The 19685-nt window shown below is 33.1% G+C and overlaps 2 protein-coding genes and 1 long non-coding RNA gene across 3 annotated transcripts; 1 reads left to right on the forward strand and 2 right to left on the reverse strand.

Annotated features, from left to right (window-relative positions):
• The first annotated feature begins 1790 nt into the window (after nt 1–1790).
• CHS10 (chalcone synthase 10) lies at nt 1791–3938 on the forward strand. The gene is made up of 2 exons (NM_001371381.1): nt 1791–2095; nt 2769–3938. The coding sequence occupies exons 1-2, from the start codon at nt 1918–1920 to the stop codon at nt 3755–3757; spliced, it is 1167 nt and encodes a 388-aa protein (NP_001358310.1). The 5' UTR covers nt 1791–1917; the 3' UTR covers nt 3758–3938.
• A 488-nt stretch (nt 3939–4426) lies between these two features.
• Nucleotides 4427–5298, reverse strand: LOC100500354 (uncharacterized). Its single transcript, XR_413113.4, has 2 exons — nt 5001–5298; nt 4427–4644 (listed from the first exon to the last, which is right to left on the reverse strand). It is a non-coding gene; the product is annotated as an uncharacterized lncRNA (long non-coding RNA).
• Nucleotides 5299–13053: 7755 nt separating this feature from the next.
• LOC100797574 (ABC transporter G family member 21) lies at nt 13054–18131 on the reverse strand. The gene is made up of 6 exons (XM_014766883.3): nt 17728–18131; nt 16301–17105; nt 14863–15033; nt 14562–14740; nt 13464–13985; nt 13054–13374 (listed from the first exon to the last, which is right to left on the reverse strand). Exons 1-6 carry the CDS (start codon nt 17959–17961, stop codon nt 13231–13233), a joined length of 2055 nt encoding a protein of 684 aa, XP_014622369.1. The 5' UTR covers nt 17962–18131; the 3' UTR covers nt 13054–13230.
• Nucleotides 18132–19685: the final 1554 nt, after the last annotated feature.

Genomic DNA, 19685 nt, shown 5'->3' on the forward strand with positions numbered 1-19685 from the left:
ACCCTGTTTGCTATTAGCAACCCTTTGCTTTAGTTTTTCTTACAAAAATATTCCTCACAAAAACGTGTTTTTGTTGATCATGATACGCAACAAAATGTATGTTTGATTTTGCATAAGGTGTGTGTTCCCAACATATATAGAAATGTGTTTTTGTTTTGTATTAAAGTCTCTCTACCACTGGTTGCTTAATGAGTTGTTTTGTTCCAAACACTCTTTGCTTAATTATTTTATCATTGGAGATGATCTAGGTGTCATGTTAGGTTGTTTGAAAGTAAGTCCCATTTACTTATGAGTTTAAAAAAAATCTTGTCATTTAAAGAAATAATTTAAGAGTTGTTTAAAATTATACTTGGAGCAAAATATATATGAATTACTTAACTATGATATAGCATTGTATGGACCAATAAGCATAAGCTAAAGAACTCAAAATGGGTTGCTTAATTTTTACCCATTGGAGATGCTTTTAGTTACTTTATAAAATTAATCAAATTAATAGAGATAGAAGTTTTCTTTTTAATTGAAATTAAATTAATTACAATATAATTTACTCCTTTGAATAATAATCAAATTAAGAATGATATATTAATTGAAATTGAATAAATTACAACAGAAGAACAAAACGTTTGGAGAGTGCGAAACTTGTGAAGAACAAAACATATACATTTTCAAAACATACATTTCAATCTAATGGTGTGGTCCAACTGTCCAAGTTCTTCCATAGATAAAAATTATTAGATAATCTTACGCGTATTTGTTTCACTGAATCTTTTAGAATTCATGTGAATGTGGAGATAGATGAGAATATATATTTTCAGGTGAAATGCCCATGTAATCGAAAAATATTATTCTTAAGATATTTTTTATTCCCAAGAAAGTGGGATGGTTACGTTGATTTTATATTGAGATAATTTTCATGGAAAAAGGATGAGAATATGAATTCTTATTGGTGAAAATCATATTAATTATGTAAAAATTTGATTATACCCTCAATATCAATACCTAAAGATAAAATACAAGTATGTTGGAGTTGTTTTTTTTAGGTGTATATAATAAGTTATTTAATATAAAAATGACATTTTAGTAATTCAACATATATTCCTAGAAAAAATAACTTAAATCAAACACATTTTTAAATATTCCTGTGAATATAAAAAAGATTCTCAATCAATTTTAATAATTAAACAAATTTATTTTTCTCAAAATACTAAAAAATATCATATATTCATGAAAATAACATTTCCAGAAATGAAAAAAAAAATTGTAAAACAAACGTCCCTTTAATACTTGTTTATGATTTGATCCATTTTTTACTACTCATTTTCATTCTATTATTTTATCTCTCACTATTTTTCTACCATATCAAACATCATATATTTGATAAAAAAAATAATATTATATATATTATTTCCACTCTATTTTTACTTTTTCTTTTAGTTTCTCTCTCTTATTTACTTCAGAATTCAAGACAGAAAACATATGTTACACATGTTTTCTATGACGACTCTATCACCTTCTCTATTCACTATCCCAACCCATCCTCTTGGTTGCTTCTCACAATGAAAATGTGCTTATTCATAAAAAAACTAAAACTAAAAACAATTATATTGGGTTGGTAAAATAGGAGAGTCAACGGTCTACGTAGCCATGCGATGCACCAAAAATAATTGGAAGAAAACGCAGCCATGAGTCAGAAGAAGCATGCACTGCATCTGCATCTACATCTACCTACCTACCCATTTCAACTTTGTATATATATCCAACCTTCCAAACCAGTGTATATATAATATATAGCATCGATCTCCATCATCATATCATAGCCTTTTCTTTCATAGCTACTACACTACTTTATCACTTTCATTCTTTAATTGGGTTCAAAGAAGCTTAATTAATTGGTTGCAGAGATTGAAAATTAGGAAAATGGTGAGTGTTGAAGAGATTCGTAAGGCACAACGTGCGGAAGGCCCTGCCACCGTGATGGCTATTGGCACGGCCACTCCTCCCAACTGCGTAGACCAGAGTACCTATCCTGACTATTATTTCAGAATCACCAACAGTGATCACATGACCGAGCTCAAAGAAAAGTTCAAGCGCATGTGTAAGTTAATCTACACCTATCTTCATTTCATTATACATATTTTTTTTTATTAATAATCATGCTATATGTGTGCAAAATATGTATTGCATTTGCTTATAATTAAGTTTCACTGAAAATATGTATTGCATTTGCTTATAATTGAGTTTCATTGAAAAATTTGACTGATTTCTTTTAATGGAATTTCTTTTTTTTTTATTACATCTTTTTTTTTTCTTCATAATTACAAGGCTCGAATCTGACACCTTTCTTAAGGGATGAGTCTAGTTCTACTATGACTAACAATTTGTTGGTCATTTCATTGTATATATACACGTTTGCATGCTGTCTTTTGTATAATATATATTGATTATGCTTAAATATGTATTTAGTCCAATTTGAGGCACTATTAAGTTGGTTTCTTAAACAAAAAATTATTTTTTTGATTCCTCACATTTTTATAATGTTTTTTACTCTTTCAACTTTGTTTTGAAGATTATAAATCTATTCTTTTTTAATCTCTCAAATTCACTTTGAGGGCTAAAAATAACATTTCAAATTTGAGATTAGAAAGCCCAAATTTTCAATTGAAAGACCAATGAAAAATAACTTAAATTAAAAGCATGTCTAAAGCTATTGTTTATTTTCAATACCTTTGATTGGCTTAATATTAATGAAAACTAGTTTATCATTTCAGGTGATAAGTCAATGATTAAGAAACGATACATGTACTTAAATGAAGAGATCCTGAAGGAGAATCCGAGTGTTGGTGCCTATATGGCTCCTTCATTGGATGCAAGGCAAGACATGGTTGTTGTGGAGGTACCAAAGTTGGGAAAAGAGGCTGCAACAAAGGCAATCAAGGAATGGGGTCAATCCAAGTCCAAGATTACTCATCTCATCTTCTGCACAACCAGTGGTGTGGACATGCCTGGTGCTGATTATCAGCTCACAAAACTACTAGGACTTCGTCCATCGGTGAAGCGTTACATGATGTACCAACAAGGCTGTTTTGCTGGTGGCACGGTGCTTCGTCTGGCAAAAGACTTGGCTGAAAACAACAAAGGTGCTCGTGTGCTTGTGGTGTGTTCGGAGATCACAGCAGTCACATTTCGTGGCCCGAGTGACACACATCTTGACAGCCTTGTGGGGCAAGCCTTGTTTGGAGATGGTGCAGCTGCTGTCATTGTTGGATCAGATCCTCTGCCAGCTGAAAAGCCTTTGTTTGAGCTTGTGTGGACTGCACAAACAATCCTTCCAGACAGCGAAGGCGCTATTGATGGCCACCTTCGCCAAGTAGGACTCACTTTCCATCTCCTCAAGGATGTTCCTGGACTCATCTCCAAGAACATCGAAAAGGCCTTGGTTGAAGCCTTCAAACCCTTAGAAATTGATGATTACAACTCTATCTTTTGGATTGCACACCCTGGTGGACCAGCAATTTTGGACCAAGTTGAGGCTAAGTTAGGATTGAAGCATGAAAAAATGGAAGCTACTAGACACGTGCTTAGCGAGTATGGTAACATGTCAAGTGCATGTGTGCTGTTCATCTTGGATCAAATGAGGAAGAAGTCAATAGAAAATGGACTTGGCACAACTGGTGAAGGACTTGAATGGGGTGTGTTATTTGGTTTTGGCCCTGGACTCACTGTTGAGACTGTTGTGCTACGCAGTGTCACTGTCTAATTATATTCTTTCTCATGTCTTGTAAGTTCTGTTTGAAAAATGTATTCCTTCTCTTTTGCTTCATTTTGTATACCAGTAAATAAGAACATGTCATGTTATTAATGCAATTAAGCTTAACACATAAATTATCTATGTATACATTTGCAAAGTGAATAGCTTTTGTCCAATGGCTTCATTAAAACATTCTTTGTGGCTCACTATAAATTAGATTTGTAGGACTTCATCAAAGGCTAAAGTACCACACAACAAAAGCTAAGTTGAGTTAATTTAGTTCTACTACGCCTTGCACCACTTCTACTTTTAAAAGCGACGATTTCAAAACCGTAAATGTAGACGGGAGATTTAAGTAGCAGGAGACAACTGGGTCGAGGTGGTGGTTCGAGTGGTTCGAGGAGTAGTGGATCCTGTCGAAAGCGACCTTGAGGACGATGTCGGAGTATAAAGAAGTTTCAAAATGCTATCAAGGGTGGTGTGTTGACAATTTCAATAAACGTGTAGAGGTAGGTCTGAAAGAGAGGCTTAAATTAGGAACAAAGAAACCTTGCCAGAATTTATCAATCTTGTACTAAAAGAGAGTCGAGAAATATGTCAAGCACATTCTGCAGGTGAATTTGCAAATACATACACAATGTGTAATCAAGAACCTATTTTAATGATCTCATGTTCTCATAACTAATAAATAAGTATCTTTTATTTATTTTAGCTTAGCCTTGTAATAAGTTACATGCAGATGACTAGTAAGCAACAGAAGCAAGAGGTAAAGTACTGGTATCAAATTTTGTTGAAGAGCCCTACACGACAGCATGCTTACAAACTCTTCACAAGATTCCAACAACTATTTTTCTTATTCATCATTCTACTAATATATCTTATTTATTGCTGCTTGCCTGAAACCATAAAAGATTATTTTGATGAATAGCACATATTGAACAGAGTTTAATAATGTACAGGTATTCATGAATACAAAATATGAACTTAATTTGGATACGCACTCAGTATAAAGATTTTTACAATGTCAATTAATTAAATAGTACCCAAAATGTGACTTTTAAATAGTCATCACAAAAGATCAATTTTCATTTATATAATAATTTATGATTGGTTGACCATGCTAAAACCTTTATACTATCTGTGCATTCTAATTAAGTTTATACAATATTAGTGTTTACATAAGTACTAACTTTGTGCATAGGCCAATAATCACATTCCTATGGAATGAAGACAAATTTAAATTGATATTTACCTTCTGTTTAGGACGAGACCTTTTCTGAGTTTTCTTTGGAGCTGGCTTGGAAGAAGGAGCTTTTGGAGTGCTACCACTGGGTTTTGCAGGTTCTTTCTTAACCTGCCCTGATGACTGAGATTCAACAGGTTTCTCAGCTTTGAGTGATGCCATTTTACAATTATCTTCTAAGAGAAGTGTGTTTAGTTTGCTAAAAATGTTCTTACAGTTATCTAGGAGAGTGCAAGAGACATCTATTTATAGATGAATTTGAGAATAACATTACCTCACAAGTTCAATGCTATTCCATCAAATTGCCAGCAACCAACCCTCTTGGGGGAATGGAATAAACTGAAATGGAGGCCTATAATAATATGCTGTAGCATCTGATGCTTTACCTAAGGCAATTTTCACAGATATTATTGGATCCATATATTCTACAATATCGCTGATAACATTAAGGAATGCATGCATACCATTTTTAACTGATATAGTGATATAGCACTAAGGAATGCATACCGTGTGGAATTCAGATGAAGGCTCTTTGAACACTGATATTTTAATTCTTGTCACAACTAGACTGTTTTCGAATATGGCTTAAAGCAATTATTTGCTTCTCATCGCACTAAAGTAAAAACAGCAGAAAATATTCAAGCATGTCATTGTCTAAGAACAAATAAATTAGAGACACTTTTGCAGGGAGGAAGAGATTTTTCCTGCTTTGTACAACTAATGTGCTAAATTAGCTACATTATTAAAAATATAGTTGCTCTTACCCGGGATTCCCGGCATAACTTGTGAACCTGTTACATTACAATCTCATATCTCAAATGGTGGAAACAAATGAGGATACCTACAAAGACATTCTGATGCTTAAATTAACAAAATGATTTGCAAATATGAGAAAATATGACTGAGTGAGATTGTTGATCATACTTGAGGAATTTAACGCCTATAGATGGAATGGTATGGTACCAAAATAATAAAAGTAGTATCCCTAGTACGTAAGGAAAGTGGGAAAATGGTTCTTTTGTGTGTATACACATTAAACTCATCAAATAATGCAGAAACTATATATGTTTGCTTCAAAGAAAACATGGAAACTCACATGACTAACTAACAACGAAACACGCTATAACTATACTGCATAATTTATTACGTACACACGTAGTTTTCATTGTCTTAAGGTACAATTCATACAACCAACTATAGGACTAACTGACCCTAGATAAATTTTACAATATGTATTTATGTACATACTTCTGTATGTGGTAAGAAATCATTTATCTGAAATAGATCTAAGCTTAGGCAGACCAATTGATTTGTGATTATGGATGCTGAAGGGGTTTAAATCATTAGTAGTTTAACAAAAATATATATGTTGTGTGTTTATCCCTGCATTTCCTTAACAGCTTCAAATTTGTAGGAAGTATGGTTCCTTTGATGCAGCACGGTGACAGGGTCAGAAACAAAAATTATTTAGTTTTTCCTTGACAATATAAAATATATAAAGGACCTTCCTCTAGTTCCATGTGCATAATTAATTGTTTTCATCAAATCATTTCCATAGCTATCTTGATCAGAAGGCTGATCCAATATAAATTCAATAAACAGAAGCGTTCAACGAATTAGATTAATATTTCAATTTTAAATTTTTTGAGGATCATTAATGAATGCACCCAAGTGAGAAAGTAACAAAAAGGAAGATAACAAATGTTACATAGTATGAACTACTCTTTGACCTTCTTTTGGGGGAAGAAGAGTGTAACACCCTGTTTTTTTTAAAATAAAAAATTATTTAAAAAATTAATAGAATTTTTAGAAATTAAATAAATGAGAGGAAAGAGTTTTATAGTATTAAAAAATAAATAGAGTAAAATGATGTTTTAGAAAATAAATGAATGTTTAATTGATTATTTATTTAATCAAATAGTAAAATAAAATTAATTTTTATAAAACAATATAATAAATAATAAGCTTAGAGTACCATAGATATAAATAGAGATATACTAAGTCAATTTTTACGATTAAGATGTGTCTCTAATTTTTTTCTTCTTCCCAAATTCGTTCTCTTTCTTTTTTCTCTCCCAAAATTCTCTTTTTTTTCGCATATACCAAAACATGTCCCATTAAAACTACAATTTCAGATTTATTAACCGTTGGATCGTCTTGAAATTTGGACAGCGCCTTTGGAACTCATTTTTGAACATTCCCATCATTGGGATTTTCAAAATAATGTTTGTAGAGAGAAATGTCTCTTGCATGGAGATAATGAAATTGAATCTTCTCCTTCTTTCTAATGCTTGAAAACCCTAACAAAGTAACCAAAGGAAAAACTTGAGAAATATTAGGGAATCGCTAGAGATTCTACTACCACTACCGGACTACACACATGAACCCGCTTAGAGGTAAGGGATGAGTTATTCACAATTGGGGGATAATGAGAACATGTGTATGGATCCTTAGAAAATCAATTGAAATGGATTTTGGGATGTTTCTGCAATTTTGATTATGTCTTTACAGTTATAACTGTGAATTATATATGTTTGATGAACCAATTGATGTCCCGATGCAAAATTATTGACGTGTTCTTGTGTTGAATGTGAACCCTATAAATTGAGTTTTTTTTTTCTTCGAATTAACATGAATTGTACTCTAAATAATTTTCTCTTTAATTGTTTATTTTATACAAATTATTGTCTTTGTTCTATATCTTCCCACGATGATGATCAACATGTAATATATACATTGTAATAATAAAAGTAATAAAAAATAAATTAAAGAAAGTTGTAATTAAAGTTAATGCTTAATAGTAATTTCTTTTGATACAATTTTAATTTAATTGTTGTAGAAATTCTTTTCAATATAGTTCGATTTAATATATATGTGTGTTTTGTACCATGCAAATATTATTACTGTGTGATATGTATATGATTCATGAGGCATGATAAATTTATTATATTGAGATTATGAAATTGTGATTGAGATTGTGCGTAAGTGATAAATTGAGTATGTATTAGATTGTAAGATACATGTGTATTGAGATTTTGTATGCGTTGAGTTATGACCTATGAACGATATAATTACACAACTGCAAGACCTTTTAAAGACGTTGAGTTAATGAGCGATGAGTATTATGATGGGATCCACTGTGGGCGCCCGACAAGTTGAATCACTTCGAGGCGCGACAATTTAAAATTATTTTGAGAACAATTGAGGAGTCGTGTGTTTTGTATACTTCATAGATAGAGTCTATGTGTTAAAATATTTTCTGGGTTGGACCTGAAACAGGAGAAAATGGCTCTGACGAACTCTTTAGAGTCTAGGCCTTGGGTTAAATACACTCGGTTTGAGTGTTCCTTTAAGTCTGTGTCAATCTCACATGGTTGGAGTATTCTCACAAAAGAGCGTGACCTTGACTGGTCTCCCTATGATTTTACCGAGTGAAAGTAACTTGACTTACCAGTGTATGGTCTGTCTTGTCATGTACTCCTAGACGTCCAACGGGATTTTTCACTGACATGGTACCACATTGCATATAGGATTGAGTCTTAGTGTATTTGTTCCATAACACTAGTGGAATAATCATTGTGACTTGATACATGATTGTAACATCCCATTTTTCGTGAATTAAATTAAAAAGGTTTTTCATTTAAAATAAATAGAGTTTTTAAAAAAATGATGAGGCTTTTGTAATTAAATAAATAAGGAGAAATAATTTTATTAATTAAAATGATGGTTTGAGAGAAAAAAGTATTTTATTTATTCATTTGTTAGGGAATAAAATAGAATTCTTTTTTATAAAATAATAAAAATAAATAAATAGAGTAAATAATAAGTTGTAAGTACCCTAGTTATAAATAGAGACGTGTTAGGTCAGTTTTCACATTGACGATGTCTCCTCTTACTTTTAATTTCGTTTTTCCCTCTCCTTCCAAAACCCTCTTTTTCCCGCATACCATCAAATCTATCTCAGAAAAACAACGATCTGAGACTCATTCACCGTTGGATCATCGTGAAATGTAAGCACCAGATTCAAAACTCAATTTCGAGCCTTCTCACCATTGGGAATTAGGAAAAGATGTTGAAGCTAATAGAAATATCATTTTCATTGTAACTTTTTCTTTCCCATAGAAACTCAGAACTGTCTCGGTAAAACTACAATCCTGGACTCGTTAACTGTTGGATTGCAGTGAAATTTTGATATGTGGTTAACCGTTTAATTCCTGACTGTTTCACCGTTGGGATTTGTATAATAATGTCTGTGAACATAGAAAGATGCATCACACCTAGGACCATGGAATGGAGGTTTCAATCCCTTCTCATTCTTTCTAACGTTTGGGAATCCTAATAGAGCAACCATAAGAGGAGCTCTAGAGAGTACCAAAAATGCCACAATTGATACTGGAGAACTCTTGAGTGACTACATCTAGGTAAGGGATGAGTTATTCACACTTGGGGATTAGTGAAAACATGAGTATGGATCCTTAGAGTATCAATTGGAATGAGTCTTTGGGTGTTTCCGTAATTTTTTATTTTATCCTTATAATTATAACTGTGAATTATATATGTTTGATGAATTCGTTGATGTCCCAATGAGAAATTGCTGTGAAATTGATGTGTTATTGTGTTGAGTGTGAACCCTTAAAAAAATTGAACTCTTTTTATTAAGTGAATTATATTCTAAATAATATTATTCAATGACATTTTATACAAATTATTATCTTGTTCTAATTTTTTCTACGACGATGATCAACATGTTATGTGTATATATTTATTGTAATACTAAAATAATAAATTAAAGAAAATTGTAAGGTTTATACCTAGTGGTAATTTTTTTATGTAATATTAAATTAATTGTTATAAAAACTCTTTTGATTAAAAATAATGTAGCTTGATCTACAATATATATATATATATATATATATATATATATATATATATATATATATATATATATATATTGTGTGATGCAAATATGATTACTGTGTGATGTGTATATGAGTTATGAGATGTAATAAATTCTTATAATGACATTATAATATTATTATGGAGATTGAGTAGTACAAAGCGGAATGTGTCAATTTGCGAGATACATGTAAACATGAGATGGTTGATTGTGACATTATGAGATGTTAAATTGTGGGCATGATATTTGGTTGTGAATAAGTGTGTGTGTTTAACACTTATGCGACAATAATTATGTTGTGAGCTGTGAATTATACAATAATCCGACCAGTGTTGATATTGAGAAAATGTTTATGCGCTGTGTTAAAGAGAAAGTGTATGTTTCCTATTTAGGAACCAGTAGTAAATTGTAGCGCAATGTGTTAAACGTGTTTAAAACACAAGTGTGAGGTCGTGAGTATTGTATAATTCATGAGCAATGTCTATAAATTGAATTTGTGATGAATTGTGGAATAACATGTTGCTTTGAGATTATAATATTGTTATTGAGATTGAGTATAAATGCAAAGTTGAATATGTGTTAATCTGTGATATACATGTAAACATGTGATGGTGGTTGTGATAATATGAGATGTGAAATTGTGAACAAGTTTTAGTTGTGAATAAGTGTATGGTTAACACTTGATGTGACATTACTTGTGTTGTGAGCCGTGAATTATACAATAACCCGACCAGTGTTATCATAAGAAAAGTGTTGATGCGCAGTGTTAAAGAAAAAGTGTAGGTTTCCTATTTAGGAACCAATGTTAAAAAGAAAGTGTAGATTTCCTATTTAGGAACCAGTGTTAAATTGTAGCGCAATGTGTTAAACGTGTTTAAAACATGAGTGTGAAGTCATGGGTATTGTATAATTCATGAACAGTACCTGCATGCAAAAAATTATTTTAGGGGTTGGACCTGAATCAGGAGGGAGAGGCCCTAACAGAATTTTCGGAGTGTAGGCCTTGGGGGTACATACACCTGGTTTGAGTGCTCCTTTAAGCCTATGCCGATCCCACATGGTTGGAGCATTCTCACAAAACAGCGTGACCCTGATTGGTCTCCCTATGATTTTACTTAGTGAGAGTAGCCTGACATACCCATGTTGTGGTGTGTCTTGTTATGTACTCCTAAGCGTCTCAGGATAGTTTTTCACTGACATGGTACCACATTACATATAGGCTTGAGTCCTAGCATAACTGTTGCATACACTTGTTGCTTGTTTATTATGAAATTGATGTGTTATTATGTCTTGATCGGAGTGTGTGATTCATGTGTAATGTGATTGATGATTGAAAAATGAATTTTAAATGACAAAGTGATAGAATTACATGAGTTATGTTTAAGTAAGTTGTAACTCATTTATATGATATGTATATCTAGTTGTCTTGTTTCTCTATTAGTTAGGAATGTGATAACTCACTCCATGTGTGTTGTTTGTGTTTGAATCTTGTGATGATCTTCAACTTTGTGTTCGAGGGAACAGATGACTAGGTGAATTGCTTTAAGGAACCTTGTGCTGAAAGACATTGGGACACAATGTTCTGATAAGATGTGACATTGGGGTATAGGTTTCTATATTAATTGTATGAAGTTTTAGGAGGCATTGTTTGAGCCGAGATGACTTTATTATTTATTTGGACAAGTTTGAATATGATGTAAAAGAAAGTGAATGTGAGCCTTTTACCCTGTTGAAAGGATTTTATTTAAATGTGTTTTAAAAACTTTTAATTAATTATGATTTATTTTCCTTTTATTAGTACATATATGTATCGAGTAGAGGGTGTCACAATGATGATGGACAATCAATTGTATGAGTGTGAGATGTGTTATAATTGAGATGTGTTACTCTGAACACGTGATTAATGTGAAGGTGTAGAATGTGATTAAATCCTTGGAACAAGTGATGTTATAATAAGTGATATTGGAATATAGGTTTCTATATTAATCGCATAAAATTTTGAACATGTAATTTTTATCATTTTTGTTTCACATATTGAGTCTTTAGTTTATTCTCTGGGATTTTGTACGACCTTGTTTTGAGTCGAAAATGTTTTCATTCCCTTAATTGATAAATTCTTAATTTGGTGATTAACGTGGATGTGAACATTTTACCCACGTGAACTCATCCTTTATGTTTATTAAATAAAATCATCATTTTATGTAATTATGTATTTTCATGTATTTTATTATATAAATATGTATATCAAGATAAAAAATATCACAAAGAGAGATTTTAGTACTAATTTGATAGATCAACAAAGCCAAAAAATGAAAGTTACAAGAGAAAATTCTCATAACTAATGTTTTAATTTCCAACATTACATTATACTTTTTGAATATCCGAAGTGGTTTTGTTGCCAGCATTTTAATACCTAAATTACCGACAAAGAATATGTTGTTCCTTAGTTACAAATCACTATGGCCGTAGTGACTATCACCATTAAGACCACAATATTTCTGTTTTAGAGGTCTCAACAATCACGTGGCCATTGTAATTTTTTGCAGTTTCAATAATTAAAATGCAACTATGGCCGCAACTGCAATTTAGAACCTGGCTCGGTGCTAATCGTGTTGGTTTACACTTTACATTACCTAGTTCCGTCCCTGTTTACATATGCAACATATATAGAGGAAGTGCTGCTCAAAGATGAGACTAATACGAGGAGAATTTAATAGGTAAAACATATATTTGGTAAGATAAAACTCCTACAATACAGCATTTTTACGCAAGGCCATTATTTGGTGGTTGAGATTAGGATGAATGATGTTGAGGAGGAACCTTCTGTAAAGCCACTTATTACAAATAACTTTTCTTCATTCTTTGTTTTCCTATCTATAATTCCTTGTTTTCTGTTCGAATGAACTATTGGATCTTAAAAGCTTCAGATGGCCAGGGCAGTAGAAAAACAACAAAGGGCGTTGCATCTTTCTTTTGCTAGCTTTATCAGCTCCAATTTTAACTTTATTTCTTTCATTCAAAACTACTATAAATAATGCATGAAAAATGTGGACTGTGAAGTTATACTAATTTGAATTCCTCCATTTCAATCAATTAATCACAAAGATTTAAATGTGTTGCATTTGACATTACTGTAAAAGTTATATGAAAACTATGGACTATAGCTGCATAAGTCTTAATTGCTTCATTCATTTCATATCTATTAATCTCAGGGATTCAAATATGTCGCATTTGAAATTACAGTGAAAGTTACATGAAAAATATGAACTACAACTATGCAAATTTTAATTGCATCATTTCATATCAATTAATCACAAGGATTATAAGATATTCCCCTTGTTGCTAGAATCGAATTACCCTTCTACTGAGGCCAATGATCCAAACAACAAGGATGTCAATCAATATTATGGCCATGAATCCTTGATCTACTATGCAGTCTCTAGTCAATGATGCAGCCCCATCCTCAAAGCTAAATAAGCCACAACTCTGTATCCAATGAACATTACAGCTAAAACAGCCACATCTCCCCACAAACTATCAAGACCAAGACACTTAATGGCAGGAAAATCTCTTACCTTACAATGCAACAACCCTTGTCCACACTCATAGACCTCATTTACTGAGTACTGAACTCCTACAAGAAGCTTATAACAATAGTGACTGAAAGAAATGTACTTCAACCAAGCAATAAAGAATGGAATTTGCTGAATGTAGTAACCTCCAGCCAAAAGAAACACCAACATAGTCACTGAAGCTAATGTTGTGGCCTGTTTCACATCCATTAGAAGGGCTCCAAGTGCAAGGCCTATTCCTTGAGAAACCAGCACATTGAAAAGCATGATCAAGAGTGTCAACACAAACGTAACCAAAGAAGGCTTGAGTCCACCCATCCAATAAGAGATGGTTACAAAGATGGTGGGAAGCACAAGCTCCATTGGTAAGTCCCCTACCGTTCTGGCCACATAGTAGGAGGAGAGATGGTACATGCCTGATGATCTTTCTTTCGTCAGCATTGGCCGGTCCAAAGGAAAAGCGAAGATGGCATTGAAGAGAGGGAAGAACCCCCAGAAGATGGAGAAGAAGAATAGCAGGCCTACCTGTTACAAGCAAATAAACATTGATATGAGTACTAGTATACTACAAGGGAAAGTAACTTCTTGGTTTAATTATTAATTTGGTCCTATACTTCATTATATGTAAGCATTATAAGTTTTAGTCCTTGAATGAGCAAATTTAATGTGTTTCGGTCTCTGTCGTTAACAGCATTACTAAGATGGTCTACGGTGTCTGTTAAGATTGCTACAAAATTTCTGGCAGTTTAACAATCATTCGAAAATTTCTAAATTACTAGAAAATTTTTGTAGCAGTTACAGTGGCCAAAGTCATCAGAGTTGGAAGAAAACTAATGTCAAGGACCAAAATCTATAAAATTGTTAGTCTAGGACTAAAACACATTTTTTTATGTATAAAGTCAAAACAGTAAAGTGCAAACAAGAATAAGCTCTAAATTAATAATTAAACCAAGTGAACTATTGAGTGTAACTGAATATATAAACCAAGCAAATTGTTTAGTAAATGTTGATTTTGATCAACTGTCCTATTTAATATCCCTTTATTTCTTAATTCTCACAAAAAGTACCAAAAAACCAAAATAAAACATAGACTCATGATACCTGATCTTGTATATGTGAGGGATCAGAATGCCACCACAGAAGTCCTGAGAGAATTGAGACAGACAAGACTTGGAAAATCCTTAAACCAGAATAAGATTCATGCCTCCTTTCCTTTAAACCCCTCTTAAGCAGAACCATGAATTGCTCCCACCAGCTAGTGGTCCATTGGTTCTCAGAACCTACCAAACATGCATTTAATTAATATCATTTACTAACTTAGCCATGGTGCTGTATTGCCCTGCTCTTTACTGCTACAAGAAAAAATAAAGCAATGCCAAGAGAACCAGAAAATTTCACTTACTTCTAGGTGTTCCTGAATTTAAAAATGCTAGTTCTCTATGATTCTGTTGAATCTCTTGTTTCAGAAGAGGGTATAAGTTCTTCTTATAGGATGAAACTAGGAACTGTTTGATTGAAGCTTGATCCTCATGGTGATCTATCTGCTCTTCTTGTTTGACATCAGCAACTATGCCTACAAACCCACAAAATGTAAAGAATTAGAAGGTTCATTTGCATGTCTCTCTAGAAGTTCAATCCATGTCATGCCAACTTTTTTTTTTCCTGTGTTCATGAGAAAACTGAAATCTAAGCATAATCATGAATATCATGATTGACGATACTTCCAACGTCATAATTTTTGGGATTCAAATGCCTTGTTTAAATTCTGGAAGTTGAGCTTAATTGTTCATCTAAATTCGTTGTTAGGATTAAATAAACTATTAAATTTTCATAGCATAGCATAGTTAATCTAACAATCACACAATGTACAAGGACTATCGATGATAAAATAAAAGGCTATGTTTAAATGCATGCACAATATTAAAGACGGACAACTATTCTGCTAAAGGAGCTTTACTTTTAGAAAAAATGCAAGTATCATTTTCCTAAAACGTAAAGATAAATAACAAACACTTACACTAAAAATAAATAAACATAATTATTGAAAACAGAATAACAAGCAATATGATTGAAAAGGGGAAAAAGAAATAAAAACATGAAATAAAAATTATTGAAAACAGAATAACAAGCAATATGATATAAAGATAAAGAAAAATAATATTGTGAAGAGTATCATAAAAAACTATTATAGGAATAGTAGTATATCTCAAAAAGAAACCTCTTTTTTTTATCAATAAAGAAAAACCTCTTCTATGAACCGTTTGTGATGTTTTCTTATGATTGGAAAATGAGCCCATCTATCTGAACGTGGGGGCAAGATTTCAGGGCTAATTGGAAGTAAAAGCCCAAATCAATTCCAAACACATACGCATCTCTTACTAATTAAACTTTATGAGGTCATGGGAGGTGGACCATATTGACCACCTTTAACATTAATTAATTACATAAAGTTTTCCCGTGTGTCAATCCACGTTTTCACAAAAGATACTCACATGTTGTGAAACCGACAAAAGAGGGATTATGGTATAGTCTTATCAATTCACCGCTTCTAATGACCCCATTTGCAATTGCCACCTTGAAAACAAGGTTCATGGGTAAGAAACTCCAACCCTTTTGCACCCGCATTATTTAATTATGAAAATGAACTCTTACCTAATAACGGCCAAGTGTAAACCACTCTCTTTTGAACAACATGCATGGTGTCCATTACCTAATGGGTCAATTGTGCCATTGAGAAATTAACATGCACAAAGCCACAAAACAAAATCCTAAACTTCCTCCCATGTCACTTTCACAAAATCAAACATTTGAGATTAATAAAATTTGGTCAAATCACTTACCATTAGCAAGGTCAAGCAGAAAATCAGCCGGGTTGACGAAATTGAAAGCGGGTACAAACCCAACGGTCTCAAGATAATCCATGACCCGATCCGTTTTTCCGGTGAAAATCGGATACCCGTCCGACAACACCACCACCTTATCAAACATCCAATACAACCGGCTTGAGGGCTGGTGAATGGTGGTCACCACGGTCCGGCCAGCTCGGGCGAAGCTTTGAAGCATCGCCACGATGCGCTGGGCCGTGGTGGAGTCCAACCCGGATGTTGGCTCATCGAGCAACAACAAACTCGGGTTCACCAACATTTCTTGCCCGATACTGACCCGCTTTCGCTCCCCGCCTGAAATTCCTCGGAACAAGGCAGATCCACCGCCAATAGGACTGTTCCGGCACCGGGACAGCCCTAGTTCCACAATGATCATTTCAGCTTGCTCCATTTTATCTTCCCTAGTCAAACTTTTGGGAAGTTTCAACATGGCAGCATAGGTTAGAGTCTCAAGCACAGTGAGGTGAGGATATAACACGTCATCTTGGGATACAAACCCTATGTTCCTCTTCATGGAGCTGGAGAAAGGGTGGCCATTGTATGTGATGGCGCCGGAGAGTTTTCCGGCAAGACGGCCAGCAAGGGCGGTGAGTAAGGTGGTCTTGCCGCTCCCGGAGGGACCTAACATTGCCATCACCTCCCTTGGCCCCACCATACCGGTCACGCCATTCAGCACTGTCTTTGTGTGCTTTGGCTTTTGAGAAGATACACAACCATTTTTGTCCCTTCCAAAGGTTATGCTGTAGGAAACATCCTCAAACTAGCATGCAAAAATATTTAAACTTTAGAAAAACTAAAATAACATATTTGCGGATTAACTAAAAATACATGATTAATTTATTTATTTTTATATTTAAGAATTAAAGATAATATTAAAAATTTATAATATTTACACATTTTACTCCATCAATTGAGTTAAAATTCTTTTAATATATAATTAATTAATTACTTATTGATTAAATTATTCTGAGTTTAATATCTACCTACTCTCAGTATAACTTTACACTGCAAATAAGAAATTATAGTATGTATGATATTTAAGGTATTTATTTAGTATAAAAGTTACTATACATGTGAGTTTATAACTGATAGTAGCTAGAAAAAATATATCTTTACATTATTAGAGTATATATTATTTACTCTTTTTCAAAAAAAAAAAGTGATTATTTTAGAAATAAAAGTATTCCTATGCCTTTCGATTTAGTTTATTTTAAAGAAATAGTTTCTTCATTTTAGAAGCTTAAGAGGAAAAAAAAATTCCAGAATCTGTGTTAAATATAGAAACAATGAAAAAAAAGTACACCAAAAAAGAAGAAATTAATTAAAGGAGATGAAAAAATAAATATATGTTTGTGTGTGATGAGAAATTGATGAGTACGTACTTTGAGGGTAACAGGGCGCAAGGATTGCTGAAGAACAGAAAATCTGGGTGCTGAAGGAGCTGCTTGGTGGTGCTGAGAAGAATTATTGTTGTGAATGTCATTGCTCGTGAAAGTGGGTTTAATGTCGTTGGTGGCGGAGCTCGGTGGTTCGGCATGGACGTAGCTGTTTTCCGGCCGGTTGGGGATGGCCGGAATGTTTGATGTAATAGAGGTTTCTTGCTGAGGGGGCATCATCAAAGATTTAGTGCTGTGGTTGATATTTTGAGGGTAATTTTTGAGAATTTGGTTATTTTGATGTGTGAGTGAAGAAGGAGATGAAGAAGTGCAGAAGGGGAAGAAGAAATCACATGAGGGAAGGGGTGAGAGTGAGTTATAAAGTGAAAGAAGGCACGAGAAGCACACAAAGGAGCAAAGGAAGGATAACAATATATAGTATTAGGAAAGAGAGAGCAACCACTACTTACTACTATGCTTGTGTGTTACTATCTACTCTTTTAATTTCTTCTTTTTTTTTTTCCTGAAGATTGTTACTCTCTGTAGTATTAGAAAAATAAAGATTTAACAATTACTTATTCCGACTCTAAGTTTATATAATCTTTTATGTTTTAGTTCTTACGTCTAAAAGTTACTTATTTTAATTCGTACTAATCTATTCTTTTAATCTGTTTTAGTTTCTGTTGTTTAAAATTATAGAAATTAAAAGTTGTTAAAATGTATTTTTTACAGGGACTGAATTAGCTAGTAATAATTTATAGTTGCAGAGATTAAAACATAAAGACTGTACAAGCAATTGACGGGTCTAACCCAATACGTCTAAGTTATTCTAAATTTCTGATATTTACTTTTCTTTGATTTTTATGAATATATAAAAAAAATTATACAAGAAGCAAATAAGTAATTAAATAAGAAACAAAGAGTAAAGAAAAAAGATGGGTAGATATCAATCTCTAATTAATTAATATCAAGGAAAAGAGAGAGGATGAAAAAGTTTAAGTATATATAATAAGTATTACATGATGAGAAAAGAAATATAAAGATAAATAATAAGTATTATATATAGAATATATAAATGGAAAGGTGTGGACAAATAACTACTCAAAAAGAAATTAAGGAATGTGTTTTGTCATTTTAGTTTTTTAGTAAAACGTGGTGTGAATTCTTTAAAGACCAATAAAAACACTACTTAATTAGTAATTTAGAAATTAAATTGGACAGAGAAACGTTATTAATAAGAGTTTCAGAAATATATATTTATATTCTGAGGTATGGTTATCAAAATCATGTTTAAACTCGAAAAATCATGAGGATCACAATTTCATAGAGTTTTTTTGAGTTAAATCGTGAGTAGAATCAAAAATTGAGTGAAATCGTGTGAGTTTGTGCAGACTCGGATGAGTTAACATAGACTTGAGAGTCTGTACCGAGTTTGCGGGTTTGGAAAAATGGAAATGACATCATTTGGTTCGTTTCGTTTTTCTTTCTTCCTCCTCACTTCGCACTAGCGCCGTAGTGCTTCCTTAAATCATTTCATTTTCCTTTCTTCGTGTTCGGCTATTCCCTCACTCTATCTCGCAACTGTGTGACGGTGCAATTGCAAAAGCGAAGTGCATGTTTCTTCGTGCCCATGGCGATGGTACGAAGCGGATGTGCGAGTGGGCGAGTGCGTGTTTCTTCCATGATCGTGCGAGTGCATGGTGGCCATGGCAACAGGAAAGTGTGTGGCTACGACGAGCCGACGACGATGAAGGGAGTCTCTGCGACGCTGGGTGCGACGACCGAGACTAGGTTTTCTTTTTTTCCTCTTCTGTTTGTAGGTTTGACTCTTGATTGAAGAATATTGTGAATGACGAATACTATGAATACAATATGAAGCTTTTAATTACAAATAAAATGTGGAAATGGTTCAGTAATTGTCAAGAATCTGATAACTAACATACAACATTGAAGCGTGTTACAGA

Source organism: Glycine max, chromosome 2 (genome assembly GCF_000004515.6).
Source record: "Glycine max cultivar Williams 82 chromosome 2, Glycine_max_v4.0, whole genome shotgun sequence".
Taxonomy (NCBI): domain Eukaryota; kingdom Viridiplantae; phylum Streptophyta; class Magnoliopsida; order Fabales; family Fabaceae; genus Glycine; species Glycine max.